At 48.1% G+C, this 25,040-nt stretch overlaps 1 protein-coding gene across 1 annotated transcript in view; it reads right to left on the reverse strand.

Moving 5' to 3' along the window:
- Positions 1 to 25,040, reverse strand: part of LOC118383297 (ankyrin-3-like) — a 180,319-nt gene that overhangs the window by 50,022 nt on the left and 105,257 nt on the right. Inside the window, exons 12-14 of the mRNA XM_052517420.1 lie at positions 6,861 to 6,959; positions 5,025 to 5,123; positions 4,752 to 4,949 (exon numbers count right to left, since the gene is read on the reverse strand). Of these exons, the coding sequence (XP_052373380.1) occupies positions 4,752 to 4,949; positions 5,025 to 5,123; positions 6,861 to 6,959 (396 nt within the window). The remainder of the gene's footprint in view (positions 1 to 4,751; positions 4,950 to 5,024; positions 5,124 to 6,860; positions 6,960 to 25,040) is intronic.

Genomic DNA, 25,040 nt, shown 5'->3' on the forward strand with positions numbered 1-25,040 from the left:
GTCAGTTCCTACCTCGGTCACTGCCTGTATAGACGCTCCGTGTTTCAGTTCCTACCTCGGTCACTGCCTGTATAGACGCTCCGTGTTTCAGTTCCTACCTCGGTCACTGCCTGTATAGACGCTCCGTGTTTCAGTTCCTACCTCGGTCACTGCCTGTATAGACGCTCCGTGTTTCAGTTCCTACCTCGGTCACTGCCTGTATGGACGCTCCGTGTTTCAGTTCCTACCTCGGTCACTGCCTGTATAGACGCTCCGTGTTTCAGTTCCTACCTCGGTCACTGCCTGTATGGACGCTCCGTGTTTCAGTTCCTACCTCGGTCACTGCCTGTATAGACGCTCCGTGTCAGTTCCTACCTCGGTCACTGCCTGTATAGACGCTCCGTGTTTCAGTTCCTACCTCGGTCACTGCCTGTATAGACGCTCCGTGTCAGTTCCTACCTCGGTCACTGCCTGTATAGACGCTCCGTGTTTCAGTTCCTACCTCGGTCACTGCCTGTATAGACGATCCGTGTTTCAGCTCCTACCTCGTGTTTCAGTTCCTACTGTCACTGCCATGGACGCTCCATGTTTCAGTTCCTACCTCGGTCACTGCCTGTATAGACGCTCCGTGTTTCAGTTCCTACCTCGGTCACTGCCTGTATAGACGCTCCGTGTTTCAGTTCCTACCTCGGTCACTGCCTGTATAGACGCTCCGTGTTTCAGTTCCTACCTCGGTCACTGCCTGTATAGACGCTCCGTGTTTCAGTTCCTACCTCGGTCACTGCCTGTATAGACGCTCCGTGTTTCAGTTCCTACCTCGGTCACTGCCTGTATAGACGCTCCGTGTTTCAGTTCCTACCTCGGTCACTGCCTGTATAGACGCTCCGTGTCAGTTCCTACCTCGGTCACTGCCTGTATAGACGCTCCGTGTTTCAGTTCCTACCTCGGTCACTGCCTGTATAGACGCTCCGTGTTTCAGTTCCTACCTCGGTCACTGCCTGTATAGACGCTCCGTGTTTCAGTTCCTACCTCGGTCACTGCCTGCTCCGTGTTTCAGTTCCTACCTCGGTCACTGCCTGTAAGACGCTCCGTGTTTCAGTTCCTACCTCGGTCACTGCCTGTATAGACGCTCCGTGTTTCAGTTCCTACCTCGGTCAGTATAGACGCTCCGTGTTTCAGTTCCTACCTCGGTCACTGCCTGTATAGACGCTCCGTGTTTCAGTTCCTACCTCGGTCACTGCCTGTATAGACGCTCCGTGTTTCAGTTCCTACCTCGGTCACTGCCTGTATAGACGCTCCGTGTTTCAGTTCCTACCTCGGTCACTGCCTGTATAGACGCTCCGTGTTTCAGTTCCTACCTCGGTCACTGCCTGTATAGACGCTCCGGTCACTGCCTGTATTGTTTCAGTTCCTACCTCGGTCACTGCCAGTTTCAGTTCCTACCTCGGTCACTGCCTGTATAGACGCTCCGTGTTTCAGTTCCTACCTCGGTCACTGCCTGTATAGACGCTCCGTGTTTCAGTTCCTACCTCGGTCACTGCCTGTATAGACGCTCCGTGTTTCAGTTCCTACCTCGGTCACTGCCTGTATAGACGCTCCGTGTTTCAGTTCCTACCTCGGAGTTCCTCACTGCCTGTATAGACGCTCCGTGTTTCAGTTCCTCCGTGTCAGTTCCTACCTCTGTCACTGCCTGTATAGACGCTCCGTTTGTTCCTTCAGTTCCTACGGTCACTGCCTGTATAGATGCTCCGTGTTTCCAGTTCCTACCTCGGTCACTGCCTAGACGCTCCGTGTTTCAGTTCCTACCTCGGTCACTGCCTGTATAGACGCTCCGTGTTTCAGTTCCTACCTCGGTCACTGCCTGTATAGACGCTCCATGTCAGTTCCTACCTCGGTCACTGCCTGTATAGACGCTCCGTGTTTCACTGCCTGTATCACTGCCTGTCAGTTCCTAGACTGCCTGTATCCGTGTTTCCAGTCAGCAGTTCCTCACTCGGTCACTGCCTGCATAGATGTGGAGCGGAGTGTCAGTTCCTACACACGGTCACTGCCTCTATAGATGTCCTGCCTGGTTCACACAACACGGTCACTAGATGTCCTAGGCTGGTTAACACACAACACAACCTATAGATGTCCTGCCTGGTTAACACACAACACAACTCTATAGATGTCCTGCCTGGTTAACACACAACACAACTCTATAGATGTCCTGGCTGGTTAACACACAACACAACTCTATAGATGTCCTGCCTGGTTAACACACAACACAACTCTATAGATGTCCTGCCTGGTTAACACACAACACAACTCTATAGATGTCCTGGCCTGGTTAACACACAACACAACTCTATAGATGTCCTGGCTGGTTAACACACAACACAACTCTATAGATGTCCTGGCTGGTTAACACACAACACAACTCTATAGATGTCCTGGCTGGTTAACACACAACACAACTCTATAGATGTCCTGGCTGGTTAACACACAACACAACTCTATAGATGTCCTGGCTGGTTAACACACAGCTAACCAGCCTGGTTAACACACAGCTAACCAGCCTGGTTAACACACAGCTAACCAGCCTGGTTAACACACAGCTAACCAGCCTGGTAAACACACACAGCTAACCAGCCTGGTAAACACACAGCTAACCAGCCTGGTAAACACACACAGCTAACCAGCCTGGTTAACACACACAAGCCTATAGATGTCCAGCTAACCAGCCTGGTAAACACACAGCTAACCAGCCTGGTAAACACACAGCTAACCAGCCTGGTAAACACAACAGCTAACCAGCCTGGTTAACACACAGCACAACCAGCCTGGTAAACACACAGCTAACCAGCCTGGTAAACACACAGCTAACCAGCCTGGTAAACACACAGCTAACCAGCCTGGTAAACACACAGCTAACCAGCCTGGTAAACACACAGCTAACCAGCCTGGTAAACACACAGCTAACCAGCCTGGTAAACACACAGCTAACCAGCCTGGTAAACACACAGCTAACCAGCCTGGTAAACACACAGCTAACCAGCCTGGTAAACACACAGCTAACCAGCCTGGTAAACACACAGCTAACCAGCCTGGTAAACACACAGCTAACCAGCCTGGTAAACACACAGCTAACCAGCCTGGTAAACACACAGCTAACCAGCCTGGTAAACACACAGCTAACCAGCCTGGTAAACACACAGCTAACCAGCCTGGTAAACACACAGCTAACCAGCCTGGTAAACACACAGCTAACCAGCCTGGTTAACACACAGCTAACCAGCCTGGTTAACACACAGCTAACCAGCCTGGTAAACACACAGCTAACCAGCCTGGTAAACACAGCTAACCAGCCTGGTAAACACACAGCTAACCAGCCTGGTAAACACACAGCTAACCAGCCTGGTAAACACACAGCTAACCAGCCTGGTAAACACACAGCTAACCAGCCTGGTAAACACACAGCTAACCAGCCTGGTAAACACACAGCTAACCAGCCTGGTAAACACACAGCTAACCAGCCTGGTAAACACACAGCTAACCAGCCTGGTAAACACACAGCTAACCAGCCTGGTAAACACACAGCTAACCAGCCTGGTAAACACACAGCTAACCAGCCTGGTAAACACACAGCTAACCAGCCTGGTAAACACACAGCTAACCAGCCTGGTAAACACACAGCTAACCAGCCTGGTAAACACACAGCTAACCAGCCTGGTAAACACACAGCTAACCAGCCTGGTAAACACACAGCTAACCAGCCTGGTAAACACACAGCTAACCAGCCTGGTAAACACACAGCTAACCAGCCTGGTAAACACACAGCTAACCAGCCTGGTAAACACACAGCTAACCAGCCTGGTAAACACACAGCTAACCAGCCTGGTAAACACACAGCTAACCAGCCTGGTAAACACACAGCTAACCAGCCTGGTAAACACACAGCTAACCAGCCTGGTAAACACACAGCTAACCAGCCTGGTAAACACACAGCTAACCAGCCTGGTAAACACACAGCTAACCAGCCTGGTAAACACACAGCTAACCAGCCTGGTAAACACACAGCTAACCAGCCTGGTAAACACACAGCTAACCAGCCTGGTAAACACACAGCTAACCAGCCTGGTAAACACACAGCTAACCAGCCTGGTAAACACACAGCTAACCAGCCTGGTAAACACACAGCTAACCAGCCTGGTAAACACACAGCTAACCAGCCTGGTAAACACACAGCTAACCAGCCTGGTAAACACACAGCTAACCAGCCTGGTAAACACACAGCTAACCAGCCTGGTAAACACACAGCTAACCAGCCTGGTAAACACACAGCGAACCAGATACTAACCAGATAAACATGTGGAGTTACAGTAACTGGCCTCTGGCTGCTTTGAGGTTTGGCACCGTGTGTTATTTCTTCAGTTCCCTCTTTACTTCTTCCTTTTTCTCTCTACACTTCAGTCATTCTGTTCCAATGACTAAACACCATGCCAGTATACTAGTGGCTGCCTGATGCCATAAACCCTAGCTCTAACCCTGCAGCCAGCCAACACACTTTACTGTTAGCCTCAGAGGCTGTGGACTGGATGAGGCAGAATGATATACAACAGGAAGTGATGTTACTGTTCCCATGTCACTGTTCTGTGTTTCCAATTCAGTGTGGATCCCAGGAAGAGTAGCTACTGCTAAAGTTAATGCTAACTTATTACTAAAATAATGCTAAGCTTAAGCTAAGCTAACATCTAACAGCGATTTTAATACACAGTGTGACTGATGCTTACCAGTGCTTTAGCGTTGGGATTGGCCTTCTTGTCCACAATGACCTTGGCGACCTTGTAGTGTCCGCAGTGGGCGGCGACATGCAGGGCCGTCAGATAGTCGTTGGTGACATCATCAACAGGAACCTCGTGGTGTAGCAGGAGCTGAACACAGTTCAGATGGTCCCCCTGGGTGGCCATGTGGAGGGGAGACAGACCGTTCTGGAGGGGGACAGACAGACAGTTTAGAGGGGGGACAGGGACAGAGAGAGAAAGACATTGTCATAGTTACTGTACCTTAGTTTTGGACAGGATGGGAGCTCCTCTGTCGAGCAGCATCTCCAGCACCTGTTCATGTCCGCTCCTGGCGCCACAGTGGAGAGGGGTCAGACCGTCCTGGGGTCAGAGGTTAAGGGGAAGTAGAGCATTACACAGGTTACTTACTGGATCTCTGACTATTGGTTCTTTCCTGCTGGGCTTTCTAGATGTTTTGTGTATGTTGTGTGTGAGCTAGATTGACTTCCTGTAGGACAATAAACATGAATCTGACCACAGACCAGTCCTCCTGTAGGACAATAAACATGAATCTGACCATGGTCCAGTCCTCCAGTAGGACAATAAACATGAATCTGACCACAGACCAGTCCTCCCGTAGGACAATAAACATGAATCTGACCACAGACCAGTCCTCCTGTAGGACAATAAACATGAATCTGACCACAGACCAGTCCTCCCGTAGGACAATAAACATGAATCTGACCACGGACCAGTCCTCCAGTAGGACAATAAACATGAATCTGACCACAGACCAGTCCTCCTGTAGGACAATAAACATGAATCTGACCACGGACCAGTCCTCCTGTAGGACAATAAACATGAATCTGACCACGGACCAGTCCTCCTGTAGGACAATAAACATGAATCATTTACAGTAGTATTGCTCTTTCTATTGTCAAAACAACCATGTTACATCTGGGACTGAGACAATACTAGAGAAGAGCAGCTTCCATACAGGGCTTTATGTCATAATATACACCCAAACAGAAACATGGAGGTTAAGAATTCACAGGTTTCACGTTGCGTCACTACATCGTGGAAAGCTCTATGAGGTCCGACTGTAAGAATTCACAGGTTTCACGTTGCGTCACTACATGGTGGAAAGCTCTATGAGGTCCGACTGTAAGAATTCACAGGTTTCACGTTGCGTCACTACATCGTGGAACGCTCTATGAGGTCCGACTGAGCGTTGTACTCAGTGCATTCTCAATTGGCGCTGATGAAGATTTAGTGACTTGGAAACAAAAAGACACTTCTAAAGTGATGAATGTTCCATTGCCATTCTGGCTGGCAACGTCCTTATCCCTTGCTTGCTAGCTAGCCAACTACGGCTAAATTACCATCACGTCAAAAAGTACAGCCAGAATAACAGCAAAGTAGCAGCATTTTCATTTGCTCAAGTTGTTTTCTAGTGACATTTATTTGGATACATCCATAACAATGAGCTAATGAGGTACGATTTTGCCAGGCGTAGGAAATGTGGTCACCCGTCAGGACTGCTCACTCGTTGTTCAGAGGAGCTAGCCAACAACACAGCTAACACAATCACTTCAAACTGAAGCTGGAAAGACTACAAACTATCTGCACTTCCTTTAGTTTATTTACCCTTTTAATGGACATTTCTTTGTATATATCCATAAAAAGTATACAAGCTGATTCATGATTTGGACTGTCTGAGAAACGCTGCCTGCCTGTCTGTCTCGTCCCGACACCCGACACATTACTATGGGACAGCTGGAGATCTAATATGAATATAGAAACAATGTTGAAAATGTCGGAGTGACAGACAGCAAGGTTTATACAAATCTCCGCTGTTAAAACTAAATGTTAGTCTAAAAGAAATGTGAGATAATGTCAAGATGCTTTTTATAGTGGAGATAAAGGTTATAAATTGCCTGGCTGGGCTGATGAGACAGATCGTGCAGTCAGATGGAACAGAGTAAATAGACATTTCAACATCATACATTTAACCGGTGGTAACTTGTGGAATAGACGCCGGCTGGAATGCTGATTTAACCAATCAGCCTTCAGGATTAGACCCACCCGTTGTATAATGTAGTACAGTGTATATCTGACCTTAGTCCTGGCGTCTATCGTGCCTCCCCTCTCCAGCAGAACTTTCACCATGTTGCCATTCCCTCTCTTAGAAGCCACATGCAGCGGTGTGATGTCATTCTGAGAAGGGGAGACACAACATCAAGTCATAAACACAGTACAGTCATTATTTCCATCAGATTAGACATTAAGATAATACCCACACATACAGTATAGTCATTATTTCCATCAGATTAGACATTAAGACAATACCCACACATACAGTATAGTCATTATTTCCATCAGATTAGACATTAAGACAATACCCACACATACAGTACAGTCATTATTTCCATCAGATTAGACATTAAGACAATACCCACACATACAGTATAGTCATTATTTCCATCAGATTAGACATTAAGACAATACCCACACATACAGTATAGTCATTATTTCCATCAGATTAGACATTAAGACAATACCCACACATACAGTATAGTCATTATTTCCATCAGATTAGACATTAAGACAATACCCACACATACAGTACAGTCATTATTTCCATCAGATTAGACATTAAGACAATACCCACACATACAGTATAGTCATTATCTCCATCAGATTAGACATTAAGACAATACCCACACATACAGTATAGTCATTATTTCCATCAGATTAGACATTAAGACAATACCCACACATACAGTATAGTCATTATTTCCATCAGATTAGACATTAAGACAATACCCACACATACAGTATAGTCATTATCTCCATCAGATTAGACATTAAGACAATACCCACACATACAGTATAGTCATTATTTCCATCAGATTAGACATTAAGACAATACCCACACATACAGTTAGTCATTATCCATCAGATTAGACATTAAGACAATACCCACACATACAGTCAGTCATTATTTTCAGATTAGACATTAAGACAATACCCACACATACAGTATAGTCATTATTTCCATCAGATTAGACATTAAGACAATACCCACACATACAGTACAGTCATTATTTCCATCAGATTAGACATTAAGACAGGTGGTCACATACAGTACAGTCATTATTTCCATCAGATTAGACATTAAGACAATACCCACACATACAGTATAGTCATTATTTCCATCAGATTAGACATTAAGACAATACCCACAGTCAGTCATTATTTCCATCAGATTAGACATTAAGACAATACCCACACATACAGTACAGTCATTATTTCCATCAGATTAGACATTAAGACAATACCCACACATACAGTACAGTCATTATTTCCATCAGATTAGAACATTAAGACAATACCCACACATACAGTATAGTCATTATTCCATCAGATTAGACATTAAGACAATACCCACACATACAGTACAGTCATTATTTCCATCAGATTAGACATTAAGACAATACCCACACATACAGTATAGTCATTATTTCCATCAGATTAGACATTAAGACAATACCCACACATACAGTATAGTCATTATCTCCATCAGATTAGACATTAAGACAATACCCACACATACAGTCAGTCATTATTTCCATCAGATTAGACATTAAGACAATACCCACACATACAGTATAGTCATTATTTCCATCAGATTAGACATTAAGACAATACCCACACATACAGTACAGTCATTATTTCCATCAGGACATTAAGACAATACCCACACATACAGTACAGTCATTATTTCCATCAGATTAGACATTAAGACAATACCCACACATACAGTATAGTCATTATTTCCATCAGATTAGACATTAAGACAATACCCACACATACAGTATAGTCATTATTTCCATCAGATTAGACATTAAGACAATACCCACACATACAGTATAGTCATTATTTCCATCAGATTAGACATTAAGACAATACCCACACATACAGTACAGTCATTATTTCCATCAGATTAGACATTAAGACAATACCCACACATACAGGTAGTCATTATTTCCATGGGGTTAGATTAGACATTACAGACAATACCCACACATACAGTCTATAGTCATTATTTCCATCAGTTTAGACATTAAGACAATACCCACACATACAGGAGTCATTATTTCCAGGATTAGACATTAAGACAATCTACAGTACAGTCATTATTTCCATCAGATTAGACATTAAGACAATACCCAACATACAGTATAGTCATTATTTCCATCAGATTAGACATTAAGACAATACCCACACATACAGTATAGTCATTATTTCCATGGGGTTAGACATTAAGACAATACCCACACATACAGTACAGTCATTATTTCCATCAGATTAGACATTAAGACAATACCCACACATACAGTACAGTCATTATTTCCATCAGATTAGACATTAAGACAATACATGGGGTTAGTCATTATTTCCATCAGATTAGACATTAAGACAATACCCAGGTCTACAGTATAGTCATTATTTCCATCAGATTAGACATTAAGACAATACCCACACATACAGTATAGTCATTATTTCCATCAGATTAGACATTAAGACAATACCCACACATACAGTATAGTCATTATTTCCATCAGATTAGACATTAAGACAATACCCACACATACAGCACTTTGAATGACACTAACAGCAGGTTATCAGTGGTATGTTCTGAGTGTATTGTAAACAGCTACACCCTTAACACAACCTAAAGTACACTATCACTGTCAGTTGTGTCAGCAGGACAGTCAGGTCTGAGGTAGTCTGTGGTACTGGGGTTAGTGAACTGTGTCTGCAGGACAGTCAGGTCTGAGGTAGTCTGTGGTACTGGGGTTAGTGAACTGTGTCTGCAGGACAGTCAGGTCTGAGGTAGTCTGTGGTACTGGGGTTAGTGAACTGTGTCTGCAGGACAGTCAGGTCTGAGGTAGTCTGTGGTACTGGGGTTAGTGAACTGTGTCTGCAGGACAGTCAGGTCTGAGGTAGTCTGTGGTACTGGGGTTAGTGAACTGTGTCTGCAGGACAGTCAGGTCTGAGGTAGTCTGTGGTACTGGGGTTAGTGAACTGTTGATCCTGATCTTGTCTAGAGGAGTCTTACTGGCCTTGTGAACTGTTAGCAGGACAGTCAGGTCTGAGGTAGTCTGTGGTACTGGCCTTGGTTAGTGAACTGTGTTAGCAGGACAGTCAGGTCTGAGGTAGTCTGTACCCTGGGGTTTTAGTGAATCTTGTGCCTTCTGCAGGACAGTCAGGCCTTCTTTAGAGGAGTCTTACCCTGGCCTGCTTTAGTGAACTTACCCTGCAGGACAGTCAGGTCTAGTTTTAGAGGTAGTCTTACCCTGGGGTTTTGAACTGAGTCTTACCAGGGCCTTGTTTTAGAGGAGTCTTACCCTGGTCTTGTTTTAGAGAGTCTTACCCTGGCCTTGTCAGGGTAGAGGAGTCTGTGGCCTTGTTTAGACTGGAGGTTAGTGAACTGTGTCTGCAGGAGTCAGTCTGGGTCTGAGTACTGGGGTTAGTCTACCCTGGCCTTGTTTTAGGGGTTAGTGAACTGTGTCTGCAGGACAGTCACCCTGGCCTGAGGGAGTCTACCCTGGTGTTTTGGGGTTAGTGAACTGTGTTTAGCAGGAGTCAGTCAGGTCTGTTTTAGGTAGTCTTACCCTGGCCTTGTTTTAGAGGAGTCTTACCCTGGCCTTGGACAGTCACCCTGGTCTTGTTTTAGAGGAGTCTACCCTGGCCTGGTTTTAGTGAGTCTTACCCTGGCCTTGTTTTAGAGGAGTCTTACCCTGGCCTAGTGTTTTAGAGGAGTCTTACCCTGGCCTTGGTTTAGGGAGTCTTACCCTGAACTGTTTTAGAGGACAGTCTTACCCTGGCCTTGTTTTAGAGGAGTCTGTGGTACTGGGGTTAGTGAACTGTGTTTAGCAGGAGTCAGTACCCTGGTCTGTGGTTTAGAGGAGTCTTGTCTGGCCTTGTTGTTTAGTTAGTGAGTCTGGCCTGTTTACCTTACTGGCCTCAGGACAGTCTTACCCTGGTCTTGTTTTAGAGGAGTCTTACCCTGGCCTTGTTTTAGAGGAGTCTTACCCTGGGGACAGAGTGAGTCTTACCCTGGCCTTGTTTTAGAGGAGTCTTACCCTGGTCTTGTTTTAGAGGAGTCTTACCCTGGCCTTGGTTTAGAGGAGTCTTACCCTGGCCTTGGTTTTAGAGAAGTCTTACCCTGGCCTTGTTTTAGAGGAGTCTTACCCTGGCCTTGGTTTAGAGGAGTCTTACCCTGGCCTTGTGTCTCATCTTGTTTTAAGGAGGAGTCTTACCCTGGCCTTGTTTAGAGGAGTCTTACCCTGGTCTTGTTTTAGAGGAGTCTTACCCTGGCCTTGTTTTAGAGGAGTCTTACCCTGGCCTTGTTTTAGAGGAGTCTTACCCTGGTCTTGTTTTAGAGGAGTCTTACCCTGGTCTTGTTTTAGAGGAGTCTTACCCTGGCCTTGTTTTAGAGGAGTCTTACCCTGGCCTTGTTTTAGAGGAGTCTTACCCTGGCCTAGTTTTAGAGGAGTCTTACCCTGGCCTAGTTTTAGAGGAGTCTTACCCTGGCCTTGTTTTAGAGGAGTCTTACCCTGGCCTAGTTTTAGAGGAGTCTTACCCTGGCCTTGTTTTAGAGGAGTCTTACCCTGGCCTTGTTTTAGAGGAGTCTTACCCTGGCCTAGTTTTAGATGAGTCTTACCCTGGCCTTGTTTTAGAGGAGTCTTACCCTGGCCTAGTTTTAGAGGAGTCTTACCCTGGCCTTGTTTTAGAGGAGTCTTACCCTGGCCTTGTTTTAGATGGAGTCTTACCCTGGCCTTGTTTTAGAGGAGTCTTACCCTGGCCTTGTTTTAGAGGAGTCTTACCCTGGCCTTGTTTTAGAGGAGTCTTACCCTGGCCTTGTTTTAGAGGAGTCTTACCCTGGCCTTGTTTTAGAGGAGTCTTACCCTGGCCTTGTTTTAGAGGAGTCTTACCCTGGCCTTGTTTTAGAGGAGTCTTTGGCCTTGTTTTAGGAGTCTTACCCTGGCCTTGTTTTAGAGGAGTCTTACCCTGGCCTTGTTTTAGAGGAGTCTTACCCTGGTCTTGTTTTAGAGGAGTCTTACCCTGGCCTTGTTTTAGAGGAGTCTTACCCTGGCCTTGTTTTAGAGGAGTCTTACCCTGGCCTTGTTTTAGAGGAGTCTTACCCTGGCCTTGTTTTAGAGGAGTCTTACCCTGGTCTTGTTTTAGAGGAGTCTTACCCTGATCTTGTTTTAGAGGAGTCTTACCCTGGCCTTGTTTTAGAGGAGTCTTACCCTGGTCTTGTTTTAGAGGAGTCTTACCCTGGCCTTGTTTTAGAGGAGTCTTACCCTGGCCTTGTTTTAGAGGAGTCTTACCCTGGCCTTGTTTTAGAGGAGTCTTACCCTGGCCTTGTTTTAGAGGAGTCTTACCCTGGTCTTGTTTTAGAGGAGTCTTACCCTGGCCTTGTTTTAGAGGAGTCTTACCCTGGCCTTGTTTTAGAGGAGTCTTACCCTGGCCTTGTTTTAGAGGAGTCTTACCCTGGCCTTGTTTTAGAGGAGTCTTACCCTGGCCTTGTTTTAGAGGAGTCTTACCCTGGCCTTGTTTTAGAGGAGTCTTACCCTGGCCTTGTTTAGAGGAGTCTTACCCTGGCCTTGTTTTAGAGGAGTCTTACCCTGGCCTTGTTTTAGAGGAGTCTTACCCTGGCCTTGTTTTAGAGGAGTCTTACCCTGGCCTTGTTTTAGAGGAGTCTTACCCTGGCCTTGTTTTAGAGGAGTCTTACCCTGGCCTTGTTTTAGAGGAGTCTTACCCTGGCCTTGTTTTAGAGGAGTCTTACCCTGGCCTTGTTTTAGAGGAGTCTTACCCTGGCCTTGGTTTAGAGGAGTCTTACCCTGGCCTTGTTTTAGAGGAGTCTTACCCTGGCCTTGTTTTAGAGGAGTCTTACCCTGGCCTTGTTTTAGAGGAGTCTTACCCTGGCCTTGTTTTAGAGGAGTCTTACCCTGGCCTTGTTTTAGAGGAGTCTTACCCTGGCCTTGTTTTAGAGGAGTCTTACCCTGGCCTTGTTTTAGAGGAGTCTTACCCTGGCCTTGTTTTAGAGGAGTCTTACCCTGGCCTTGTTTTAGAGGAGTCTTACCCTGGCCTTGTTTTAGAGGAGTCGTACCCTGGCCTTGTTTAGAGGAGACTTACCCTGGCCTTGTTTTAGAGGAGTCTTACCCTGGCCTTGTTTTAGAGGAGTCTTACCCTGGCCTTGTTTTAGAGGAGTCTTACCCTGTCCTTGTTTTAGAGGAGTCTTACCCTGGCCTAGTTTTAGAGGAGTCTTACCCTGGCCTTGTTTAGAGGAGTCTTACCCTGGCCTTGTTTTAGAGGAGTCTTACCCTGGCCTTGTTTTAGAGGAGTCTTACCCTGGCCTTGTTTTAGAGGAGTCTTACCCTGGCCTTGTTTTAGAGGAGTCTTACCCTGGCCTTGTTTTAGAGGAGTCTTACCCTGGCCTTGTTTTAGAGGAGTCTTACCCTGGCCTTGTTTTAGAGGAGTCTTACCCTGGCCTTGTTTTAGAGGAGTCTTACCCTGGCCTTGTTTTAGAGGAGTCTTACCCTGGCCTTGTTTTAGAGGAGTCTTACCCTGGCCTTGTTTTAGAGGAGTCTTACCCTGGCCTTGTTTTAGAGGAGTCTTACCCTGGCCTTGTTTTAGAGGAGTCTTACCCTGGCCTTGGTTTAGAGGAGTCTTACCCTGGCCTTGTTTTAGAGGAGTCTTACCCTGGCCTTGTTTTAGAGGAGTCTTACCCTGGCCTTGTTTTAGAGGAGTCTTACCCTGGCCTTGTTTTAGAGGAGTCTTACCCTGGCCTTGTTTTAGAGGAGTCTTACCCTGGCCTTGTTTTAGAGGAGTCTTACCCTGGCCTTGTTTTAGAGGAGTCTTACCCTGTCCTTGTTTTAGAGGAGTCTTACCCTGGCCTTGTTTTAGAGGAGTCTTACCCTGGCCTTGTTTAGAGGAGTCTTACCCTGGCCTTGTTTTAGAGGAGTCTTACCCTGGCCTTGTTTTAGAGGAGTCTTACCCTGGCCTTGGTTTAGAGGAGTCTTACCCTGGCCTTGTTTTAGAGGAGTCTTACCCTGGCCTTGTTTTAGAGGAGTCTTACCCTGGCCTTGTTTTAGAGGAGTCTTACCCTGGCCTTGTTTTAGAGGAGTCTTACCCTGGCCTTGTTTTAGAGGAGTCTTACCCTGGCCTTGTTTTAGAGGAGTCTTACCCTGGCCTTGGTTTAGAGGAGTCTTACCCTGGCCTTGTTTTAGAGGAGTCTTACCCTGGCATAGTTTTAGAGGAGGAGTCTTACCCTGGCCTTGTTTTAGAGGAGTCTTACCCTGGCCTTGTTTTAGAGGAGTCTTACCCTGGCCTTGTTTTAGAGGAGTCTTACCCTGGCCTTGTTTTAGAGGAGTCTTACCCTGGCCTTGTTTAGAGGAGTCTTACCCTGGCCTTGTTTTAGAGGAGTCTTACCCTGGCCTTGGTTTAGAGGAGTCTTACCCTGGCCTTGGTTTAGAGGAGTCTTACCCTGGCCTTGTTTTTAGAGGAGTCTTACCCTGGCCTTGTTTTAGAGGAGTCTTACCCTGGCCTTGTTTTAGAGGAGTCTTACCCTGGCCTTGGTTTAGAGGAGTCTTACCCTGGCCTTGTTTTAGAGGAGTCTTACCCTGGCCTTGTTTAGAGGAGTCTTACCCTGGCCTTGGTTTAGAGGAGTCTTACCCTGGCCTTGGTTTAGAGGAGTCTTACCCTGGCCTTGTTTTAGAGGAGTCTTACCCTGGCCTTGTTTTAGAGGAGTCTTACCCTGGCCTGTTGTTTTAGAGGAGTCTTACCCTGGCCTTGGTTTAGAGGAGTCTTACCCTGGCCTTGGTTTAGAGGAGTCTTACCCTGGCCTTGTTTTAGAGGAGTCTTACCCTGGCCTTGGTTTAGAGGAGTCTTACCCTGGCCTTGGTTTAGAGGAGTCTTACCCTGGCCTTGGTTTAGAGGAGTCTTACCCTGGCCTTGTTTTAGAGGAGTCTTACCCTGGCCTTGTTTAGAGGAGTCTTACCCTGGCCTTGGTTTAGAGGAGTCTTACCCTGGCCTTGGTTTAGAGGAGTCTTACCCTGGCCTTGGTTTAGAGGAGTCTTACCCTGGCCTTGGTTTAGAGGAGTCTTACCCTGGCCTTGGTTTAGAGGAGTCTTACCCTGGCCTTGGTTTAGAGGAGTCTTACCCTGGCCTTGTTTTAGAGGAGTCTTACCCTGGCCTTGGTTTAGAGGAGTCTTACCCTGGCCTTGTTTTAGAGGAGTCTTACCCTGGCCTTGGTTTAGAGGAGTCTTACCCTGGCCTTGGTTTAGAGGAGTCTTACCCTGGCCTTGGTTTAGAGGAGTCTTACCCTGGCCTTGGTTTAGAGGAGTCTTACCCTGGCCTTGGTTTAGAGGAGTCTTACCCTGGCCTTGGTTTAGAGGAGTCTTACCCTGGCCTTGGTTTAGAGGAGTCTTACCCTGGCCTTGGTTTAGAGGAGTCTTACCCTGGCCTTGGTTTAGAGGAGTCTTACCCTGGCCTTGGTTTAGAGGAGTCTTACCCTGGCCTTGGTTTAGAGGAGTCTTACCCTGGCCTTGGTTTAGAGGAGTCTTACCCTGGCCTTGTTTTAGAGGAGTCTTACCCTGGCCTTGGTTTAGAGGAGTCTTACCCTGGCCTTGGTTTAGAGGAGTCTTACCCTGGCCTTGGTTTAGAGGAGTCTTACCCTGGCCTTGGTTTAGAGGAGTCTTACCCTGGCCTTGGTTTAGAGGAGTCTTACCCTGGCCTTGGTTTAGAGGAGTCTTACCCTGGCCTTGGTTTAGAGGAGTCTTACCCTGGCCTTGTTTTAGAGGAGTCTTACCCTGGCCTTGGTTTAGAGGAGTCTTACCCTGGCCTTGTTTTAGAGGAGTCTTACCCTGGCCTTGTTTTAGAGGAGTCTTACCCTGGCCTTGGTTTTAGAGGAGTCTTACCCTGGCCTTGTTTTAGAGGAGTCTTACCCTGGCCTTGTTTTAGAGGAGTCTTACCCTGGCCTTGGTTTAGAGGAGTCTTACCCTGGCCTTGGTTTAGAGGAGTCTTACCCTGGCCTTGTTTTAGAGGAGTCTTACCCTGGCCTTGGTTTAGAGGAGTCTTACCCTGGCCTTGGTTTAGAGGAGTCTTACCCTGGCCTTGTTTTAGAGGAGTCTTACCCTGGCCTTGTTTTAGAGGAGTCTTACCCTGGCCTTGTTTTAGAGGAGTCTTACCCTGGCCTTGTTTTAGAGGAGTCTTACCCTGGCCTTGTTTTAGAGGAGTCTTACCCTGGCCTTGGTTTAGAGGAGTCTTACCCTGGCCTTGGTTTAGAGGAGTCTTACCCTGGCCTTGCTTTAGAGGAGTCTTACCCTGGCCTTGGTTTAGAGGAGTCTTACCCTGGCCTTGTTTTAGAGGAGTCTTACCCTGGCCTTGTTTTAGAGGAGTCTTACCCTGGCCTTGGTTTAGAGGAGTCTTACCCTGGCCTTGTTTTAGAGGAGTCTTACCCTGGCCTTGCTTTAGAGGAGTCTTACCCTGGCCTTGTTTTAGAGGAGTCTTACCCTGGCCTTGTTTTAGAGGAGTCTTACCCTGGCCTTGGTTTAGAGGAGTCTTACCCTGGCCTTGGTTTAGAGGAGTCTTACCCTGGCCTTGGTTTAGAGGAGTCTTACCCTGGCCTTGTTTTAGAGGAGTCTTACCCTGGCCTTGGTTTAGAGGAGTCTTACCCTGGCCTTGTTTTAGAGGAGTCTTACCCTGGCCTTGTTTTAGAGGAGTCTTACCCTGGCCTTGTTTTAGAGGAGTCTTACCCTGGCCTTGTTTTAGAGGAGTCTTACCCTGGCCTTGTTTTAGAGGAGTCTTACCCTGGCCTTGGTTTAGAGGAGTCTTACCCTGGCCTTGTTTTAGAGGAGTCTTACCCTGGCCTTGGTTTAGAGGAGTCTTACCCTGGCCTTGGTTTAGAGGAGTCTTACCCTGGCCTTTTAGAGGAGTCTTACCCTGGCCTTGTTTTAGAGGAGTCTTACCCTGGCCTTGGTTTAGAGGAGTCTTACCCTGGCCTTGGTTTAGAGGAGTCTTACCCTGGCCTTGGTTTAGAGGAGTCTTACCCTGGCCTTGGTTTAGAGGAGTCTTACCCTGGCCTTGGTTTAGAGGAGTCTTACCCTGGCCTTGGTTTAGAGGAGTCTTACCCTGGCCTTGGTTTAGAGGAGTCTTACCCTGGCCTTGGTTTAGAGGAGTCTTACCCTGGCCTTGGTTTAGAGGAGTCTTACCCTGGCCTTGGTTTAGAGGAGTCTTACCCTGGCCTTGTTTTAGAGGAGTCTTACCCTGGCCTTGGTTTAGAGGAGTCTTACCCTGGCCTTGTTTTAGAGGAGTCTTACCCTGGCCTTGGTTTAGAGGAGTCTTACCCTGGCCTTGGTTTAGAGGAGTCTTACCCTGGCCTTGGTTTAGAGGAGTCTTACCCTGGCCTTGGTTTAGAGGAGTCTTACCCTGGCCTTGGTTTAGAGGAGTCTTACCCTGGCCTTGTTTTAGAGGAGTCTTACCCTGGCCTTGGTTTAGAGGAGTCTTACCCTGGCCTTGGTTTAGAGGAGTCTTACCCTGGCCTTGTTTTAGAGGAGTCTTACCCTGGCCTTGGTTTAGAGGAGTCTTACCCTGGCCTTGGTTTAGAGGAGTCTTACCCTGGCCTTGGTTTAGAGGAGTCTTACCCTGGCCTTGGTTTAGAGGAGTCTTACCCTGGCCTTGGTTTAGAGGAGTCTTACCCTGGCCTTGGTTTAGAGGAGTCTTACCCTGGCCTTGGTTTAGAGGAGTCTTACCCTGGCCTTGGTTTAGAGGAGTCTTACCCTGGCCTTGGTTTAGAGGAGTCTTACCCTGGCCTAGTTTAAGAGGAGTCTTACCCTGGCCTTGGTTTAGAGGAGTCTTACCCTGGCCTTGTTTTAGAGGAGTCTTACCCTGGCCTTGGTTTAGAGGAGTCTTACCCTGGCCTTGGTTTAGAGGAGTCTTACCCTGGCCTTGGTTTAGAGGAGTCTTACCCTGGCCTTGTTTTAGAGGAGTCTTACCCTGGCCTTGTTTTAGAGGAGTCTTACCCTGGCCTTGTTTTAGAGGAGTCTTACCCTGGCCTTGGTTTAGAGGAGTCTTACCCTGGCCTTGGTTTAGAGGAGTCTTACCCTGGCCTTGGTTTAGAGGAGTCTTACCCTGGCCTTGGTTTAGAGGAGTCTTACCCTGGCCTTGTTTTAGAGGAGTCTTACCCTGGCCTTGGTTTAGAGGAGTCTTACCCTGGCCTTGGTTTAGAGGAGTCTTACCCTGGCCTTGGTTTAGAGGAGTCTTCCCTGGCCTTGGTTTAGAGGAGTCTTACCCTGGCCTTGGTTTAGAGGAGTCTTACCCTGGCCTTGGTTTAGAGGAGTCTTACCCTGGCCTTGTTTTAGAGGAGTCTTACCCTGGCCTTGGTTTAGAGGAGTCTTACCCTGGCCTTGTTTTAGAGGAGTCTTACCCTGGCCTTGGTTTAGAGGAGTCTTACCCTGGCCTTGGTTTAGAGGAGTCCTTGGCCTTGGTTTAGAGGAGTCTTACCCTGGCCTTGGTTTAGAGGAGTCTTACCCTGGCCTTGTTTTAGAGGAGTCTTACCCTGGCCTTGTTTTAGAGGAGTCTTACCCTGGCCTTGGTTTAGAGGAGTCTTACCCTGGCCTTGGTTTAGAGGAGTCTTACCCTGGCCTTGGTTTAGAGGAGTCTTACCCTGGCCTTGTTTTAGAGGAGTCTTACCCTGGCCTTGGTTTAGAGGAGTCTTACCCTGGCCTTGGTTTAGAGGAGTCTTACCCTGGCCTTGGTTTAGAGGAGTCTTACCCTGGCCTTGGTTTAGAGGAGTCTTACCCTGGCCTTGGTTTAGAGGAGTCTTACCCTGGCCTTGGTTTAGAGGAGTCTTACCCTGGCCTTGTTTTAGAGGAGTCTTACCCTGGCCTTGTTTTAGAGGAGTCTTACCCTGGCCTTGAGGAGTCTTACCCTGGCCTTGGTTTAGAGGAGTCTTACCCTGGCCTTGGTTTAGAGGAGTCTTACCCTGGCCTTGTTTTAGAGGAGTCTTACCCTGGCCATAGTTTTAGAGGAGTCTTACCCTGGCCTTGGTTTAGAGGAGTCTTACCCTGGCCTTGGTTTAGAGGAGTCTTACCCTGGCCTTGGTTTAGAGGAGTCTTACCCTGGCCTTGGTTTAGAGGAGTCTTACCCTGGCCTTGGTTTAGAGGAGTCTTACCCTGGCCTTGGTTTAGAGGAGTCTTACCCTGGCCTTGGTTTAGAGGAGTCTTACCCTGGCCTTGTTTTAGAGGAGTCTTACCCTGGCCTTGTTTTAGAGGAGTCTTACCCTGGCCTTGGTTTAGAGGAGTCTTACCCTGGCCTTGGTTTAGAGGAGTCTTACCCTGGCCTTGTTTTAGAGGAGTCTTACCCTGGCCTTGTTTTAGAGGAGTCTTACCCTGGCCTTGTTTTAGAGGAGTCTTACCCTGGCCTTGGTTTTAGAGGAGTCTTACCCTGGCCTTGTTTTAGAGGAGTCTTACCCTGGCCTTGTTTTAGAGGAGTCTTACCCTGGCCTTGTTTTAGAGGAGTCTTACCCTGGCCTTGGTTTAGAGGAGTCTTACCCTGGCCTTGTTTTAGAGGAGTCTTACCCTGGCCTTGTTTTAGAGGAGTCTTACCCTGGCCTTGTTTTAGAGGAGTCTTACCCTGGCCTTGGTTTAGAGGAGTCTTACCCTGGCCTTGTTTTAGAGGAGTCTTACCCTGGCCTTGGTTTAGAGGAGTCTTACCCTGGCCTTGGTTTAGAGGAGTCTTACCCTGGCCTTGGTTTAGAGGAGTCTTACCCTGGCCTTGGTTTAGAGGAGTCTTACCCTGGCCTTGGTTTAGAGGAGTCTTACCCTGGCCTTGTTTTAGAGGAGTCTTACCCTGGCCTTGGTTTAGAGGAGTCTTACCCTGGCCTTGGTTTAGAGGAGTCTTACCCTGGCCTTGGTTTAGAGGAGTCTTACCCTGGCCTTGGTTTAGAGGAGTCTTACCCTGGCCTTGGTTTAGAGGAGTCTTACCCTGGCCTTGTTTAGAGGAGTCTTACCCTGGCCTTGGTTTAGAGGAGTCTTACCCTGGCCTTGGTTTAGAGGAGTCTTACCCTGGCCTTGGTTTAGAGGAGTCTTACCCTGGCCTTGGTTTAGAGGAGTCTTACCCTGGCCTTGGTTTAGAGGAGTCTTACCCTGGCCTTGGTTTAGAGGAGTCTTACCCTGGCCTTGGTTTAGAGGAGTCTTACCCTGGCCTTGGTTTAGAGGAGTCTTACCCTGGCCTTGGTTTAGAGGAGTCTTACCCTGGCCTTGGTTTAGAGGAGTCTTACCCTGGCCTTGGTTTAGAGGAGTCTTACCCTGGCCTTGGTTTAGAGGAGTCTTACCCTGGCCTTGGTTTAGAGGAGTCTTACCCTGGCCTTGGTTTAGAGGAGTCTTACCCTGGCCTTGGTTTAGAGGAGTCTTACCCTGGAGTTTAGAGGAGTCTTACCCTGGCCTTGGTTTAGAGGAGTCTTACCCTGGCCTTGGTTTAGAGGAGTCTTACCCTGGCCTTGGTTTAGAGGAGTCTTACCCTGGCCTTGGTTTAGAGGAGTCTTACCCTGGCCTTGGTTTAGAGGAGTCTTACCCTGGCCTTGGTTTAGAGGAGTCTTACCCTGGCCTTGGTTTAGAGGAGTCTTACCCTGGCCTTGTTTTAGAGGAGTCTTACCCTGGCCTTGGTTTAGAGGAGTCTTACCCTGGCCTTGGTTTAGGAGTCTTACCCTGGTCTTGGTTTAGAGGAGTCTTACCCTGGCCTTGGTTTAGAGGAGTCTTACCCTGGCCTTGGTTTAGAGGAGTCTTACCCTGGCCTTGGTTTAGAGGAGTCTTACCCTGGCCTTGGTTTAGAGGAGTCTTACCCTGGCCTTGGTTTAGAGGAGTCTTACCCTGGCCTTGTTTTAGAGGAGTCTTACCCTGGCCTTGGTTTAGAGGAGTCTTACCCTGGCCTTGTTTTAGAGGAGTCTTACCCTGGCCTTGGTTTAGAGGAGTCTTACCCTGGCCTTGTTTTAGAGGAGTCTTACCCTGGCCTTGTTTTAGAGGAGTCTTACCCTGGCCTTGGTTTAGAGGAGTCTTACCCTGGCCTTGGTTTAGAGGAGTCTTACCCTGGCCTTGGTTTAGAGGAGTCTTACCCTGGCCTTGTTTTAGAGGAGTCTTACCCTGGCCTTGTTTTAGAGGAGTCTTACCCTGGCCTTGGTTTAGAGGAGTCTTACCCTGGCCTAGTTTTAGAGGAGTCTTACCCTGGCCTTGTTTAGAGGAGTCTTACCCTGGCCTTGTTTTAGAGGAGTCTTACCCTGGCCTTGTTTTAGAGGAGTCTTACCCTGGCCTTGTTTTAGAGGAGTCTTACCCTGGCCTTGTTTTAGAGGAGTCTTACCCTGGCCTTGTTTTAGAGGAGTCTTACCCTGGCCTTGTTTTAGAGGAGTCTTACCCTGGCCTAGTTTTAGAGGAGTCTTACCCTGGCCTTGTTTAGAGGAGTCTTACCCTGGCCTTGTTTTAGAGGAGTCTTACCCTGGCCTTGTTTTAGAGGAGTCTTACCCTGGCCTTGTTTTAGAGGAGTCTTACCCTGGCCTTGTTTAGAGGAGTCTTACCCTGGCCTTGTTTTAGAGGAGTCTTACCCTGGCCTTGTTTTAGAGGAGTCTTACCCTGGCCTTGGTTTAGAGGAGTCTTACCCTGGCCTTGTTTTAGAGGAGTCGTACCCTGGCCTTGTTTAGAGGAGTCTTACCCTGGCCTTGTTTTAGAGGAGTCTTACCCTGGCCTTGTTTTAGAGGAGTCTTACCCTGGCCTTGTTTTAGAGGAGTCTTACCCTGGCCTTGTTTTAGAGGAGTCTTACCCTGGCCTTGGTTTAGAGGAGTCTTACCCTGGCCTTGTTTTAGAGGAGTCTTACCCTGGCCTTGTTTTAGAGGAGTCTTACCCTGGCCTTGTTTTAGAGGAGTCTTACCCTGGCCTTGTTTTAGAGGAGTCTTACCCTGGCCTAGTTTTAGAGGAGTCTTACCCTGGCCTTGTTTTAGAGGAGTCTTACCCTGGCCTAGTTTTAGAGGAGTCTTACCCTGGCCTTGTTTTAGAGGAGTCTTACCCTGGCCTAGTTCTAGAGGAGTCTTACCCTGGCCTTGTTTTAGAGGAGTCTTACCCTGGCCTTGTTTTAGAGGAGTCTTACCCTGGCCTTGGTTTAGAGGAGTCTTACCCTGGCCTTGTTTTAGAGGAGTCTTACCCTGGCCTTGTTTTAGAGGAGTCTTACCCTGGCCTTGGTTTAGAGGAGTTGTTTTAGTCCCTGGCCTTGGTTTAGAGGAGTCTTACCCTGGCCTTGTTTTAGAGGAGTCTTACCCTGGCCTTGTTTTAGAGGAGTCTTACCCTGGCCTTGGTTTAGAGGAGTCTTACCCTGGCCTTGGTTTAGAGGAGTCTTACCCTGGCCTTGGTTTAGAGTCTTACCCTGGCCTTGGTTTAGAGGAGTCTTACCCTGGCCTTGGTTTAGAGGAGTCTTACCCTGGCCTTGGTTTAGAGGAGTCTTACCCTGGCCTTGGTTTAGAGGAGTCTTACCCTGGCCTTGTTTTAGAGGAGTCTTACCCTGGCCTTGGTTTAGAGGAGTCTTACCCTGGCCTTGGTTTAGAGGAGTCTTACCCTGGCCTTGGTTTAGAGGAGTCTTACCCTGGCCTTGGTTTAGAGGAGTCTTACCCTGGCCTTGGTTTAGAGGAGTCTTACCCTGGCCTTGGTTTAGAGGAGTCTTACCCTGGCCTTGGTTTAGAGGAGTCTTACCCTGGCCTTGGTTTAGAGGAGTCTTACCCTGGCCTTGGTTTAGAGGAGTCTTACCCTGGCCTTGGTTTAGAGGAGTCTTACCCTGGCCTTGGTTTAGAGGAGTCTTACCCTGGCCTTGGTTTAGAGGAGTCTTACCCTGGCCTTGGTTTAGAGGAGTCTTACCCTGGCCTTGGTTTAGAGGAGTCTTACCCTTAGAGGAGTCTTACCCTGGCCTTGGTTTAGAGGAGTCTTACCCTGGCCTTGGTTTAGAGGAGTCTTACCCTGGCCTTGGTTTAGAGGAGTCTTACCCTGGCCTTGGTTTAGAGGAGTCTTACCCTGGCCTTGGTTTAGAGGAGTCTTACCCTGGCCTTGGTTTAGAGGAGTCTTACCCTGGCCTTGGTTTAGAGGAGTCTTACCCTGGCCTTGGTTTAGAGGAGTCTTACCCTGGCCTTGGTTTAGAGGAGTCTTACCCTGGCCTTGGTTTAGAGGAGTCTTACCCTGGCCTTGGTTTAGAGGAGTCTTACCCTGGCCTTGGTTTAGAGGAGTCTTACCCTGGCCTTGGTTTAGAGGAGTCTTACCCTGGCCTTGGTTTAGAGGAGTCTTACCCTGGCCTTGGTTTAGAGGAGTCTTACCCTGGCCTTGGTTTAGAGGAGTCTTACCCTGGCCTTGGTTTAGAGGAGTCTTACCCTGGCCTTGGTTTAGAGGAGTCTTACCCTGGCCTTGGTTTAGAGGAGTCTTACCCTGGCCTTGGTTTAGAGGAGTCTTACCCTGGCCTTGGTTTAGAGGAGTCTTACCCTGGCCTTGGTTTAGAGGAGTCTTACCCTGGCCTTGGTTTAGAGGAGTCTTACCTGGCCTTGGTTTGGCCTTGGTTTAGAGGAGTCTTACCCTGGCCTTGGTTTAGAGGAGTCTTACCCTGGCCTTGGTTTAGAGGAGTCTTACCCTGGCCTTGGTTTAGAGGAGTCTTACCCTGGCCTTGGTTTAGAGGAGTCTTACCCTGGCCTTGGTTTAGAGGAGTCTTACCCTGGCCTTGGTTTAGAGGAGTCTTACCCTGGCCTTGGTTTAGAGGAGTCTTACCCTGGCCTTGGTTTAGAGGAGTCTTACCCTGGCCTTGGTTTAGAGGAGTCTTACCCTGGCCTTGTTTAGAGGAGTCTTACCCTGGCCTTGGTTTAGAGGAGTCTTACCCTGGCCTTGGTTTAGAGGAGTCTTACCCTGGCCTTGGTTTAGAGGAGTCTTACCCTGGCCTTGGTTTAGAGGAGTCTTACCCTTGGTTTGGTCTTACCCTGGCCTTGGTTTAGAGGAGTCTTACCCTGGCCTTGGTTTAGAGGAGTCTTACCCTGGCCTTGGTTTAGAGGAGTCTTACCCTGGCCTTGGTTTAGAGGAGTCTTACCCTGGCCTTGGTTTAGAGGAGTCTTACCCTGGCCTTGGTTTAGAGGAGTCTTACCCTGGCCTTGGTTTAGAGGAGTCTTACCCTGGCCTTGGTTTAGAGGAGTCTTACCCTGGCCTTGGTTTAGAGGAGTCTTACCCTGGCCTTGGTTTAGAGGAGTCTTACCCTGGCCTTGGTTTAGAGGAGTCTTACCCTGGCCTTGGTTTAGAGGAGTCTTACCCTGGCCTTGGTTTAGAGGAGTCTTACCCTGGCCTTGGTTTAGAGGAGTCTTACCCTGGCCTTGGTTTAGAGGAGTCTTACCCTGGCCTTGGTTTAGAGGAGTCTTACCCTGGCCTTGGTTTAGAGGAGTCTTACCCTGGCCTTGGTTTAGAGGAGTCTTACCCTTTAGAGGAGTCTTACCCTGGCCTTGGTTTAGAGGAGTCTTACCCTGGCCTTGGTTTAGAGGAGTCTTACCCTGGCCTTGGTTTAGAGGAGTCTTACCCTGGCCTTGGTTTAGAGGAGTCTTACCCTGGCCTTGGTTTAGAGGAGTCTTACCCTGGCCTTGGTTTAGAGGAGTCTTACCCTGGCCTTGGTTTAGAGGAGTCTTACCCTGGCCTTGGTTTAGAGGAGTCTTACCCTGGCCTTGGTTTAGAGGAGTCTTACCCTGGCCTTGGTTTAGAGGAGTCTTACCCTGGCCTTGGTTTACCCTGGCCTTGGAGGAGTCTTACCCTGGCCTTGGTTTAGAGGAGTCTTACCCTGGCCTTGGTTTAGAGGAGTCTTACCCTGGCCTTGGTTTAGAGAGGAGTCTTACCCTGGCCTTGGTTTAGAGGAGTCTTACCCTGGCCTTGGTTTAGAGGAGTCTTACCCTGGCCTTGGTTTAGAGGAGTCTTACCCTGGCCTTGGTTTAGAGGAGTCTTACCCTGGCCTTGGTTTAGAGGAGTCTTACCCTGGCCTTGGTTTAGAGGAGTCTTACCCTGGCCTTGGTTTAGAGGAGTCTTACCCTGGCCTTGGTTTACCCTGGCCTTGGAGGAGTCTTACCCTGGCCTTGGTTTAGAGGAGTCTTACCCTGGCCTTGGTTTGAGTTTAGAGGAGTCTTACCCTGGCCTTGGTTTAGAGGAGTCTTACCCTGGCCTTGGTTTAGAGGAGTCTTAC

This window comes from Oncorhynchus keta, unplaced genomic scaffold (assembly GCF_023373465.1).
Source record: "Oncorhynchus keta strain PuntledgeMale-10-30-2019 unplaced genomic scaffold, Oket_V2 Un_scaffold_7810_pilon_pilon, whole genome shotgun sequence".
Taxonomy (NCBI): domain Eukaryota; kingdom Metazoa; phylum Chordata; class Actinopteri; order Salmoniformes; family Salmonidae; genus Oncorhynchus; species Oncorhynchus keta.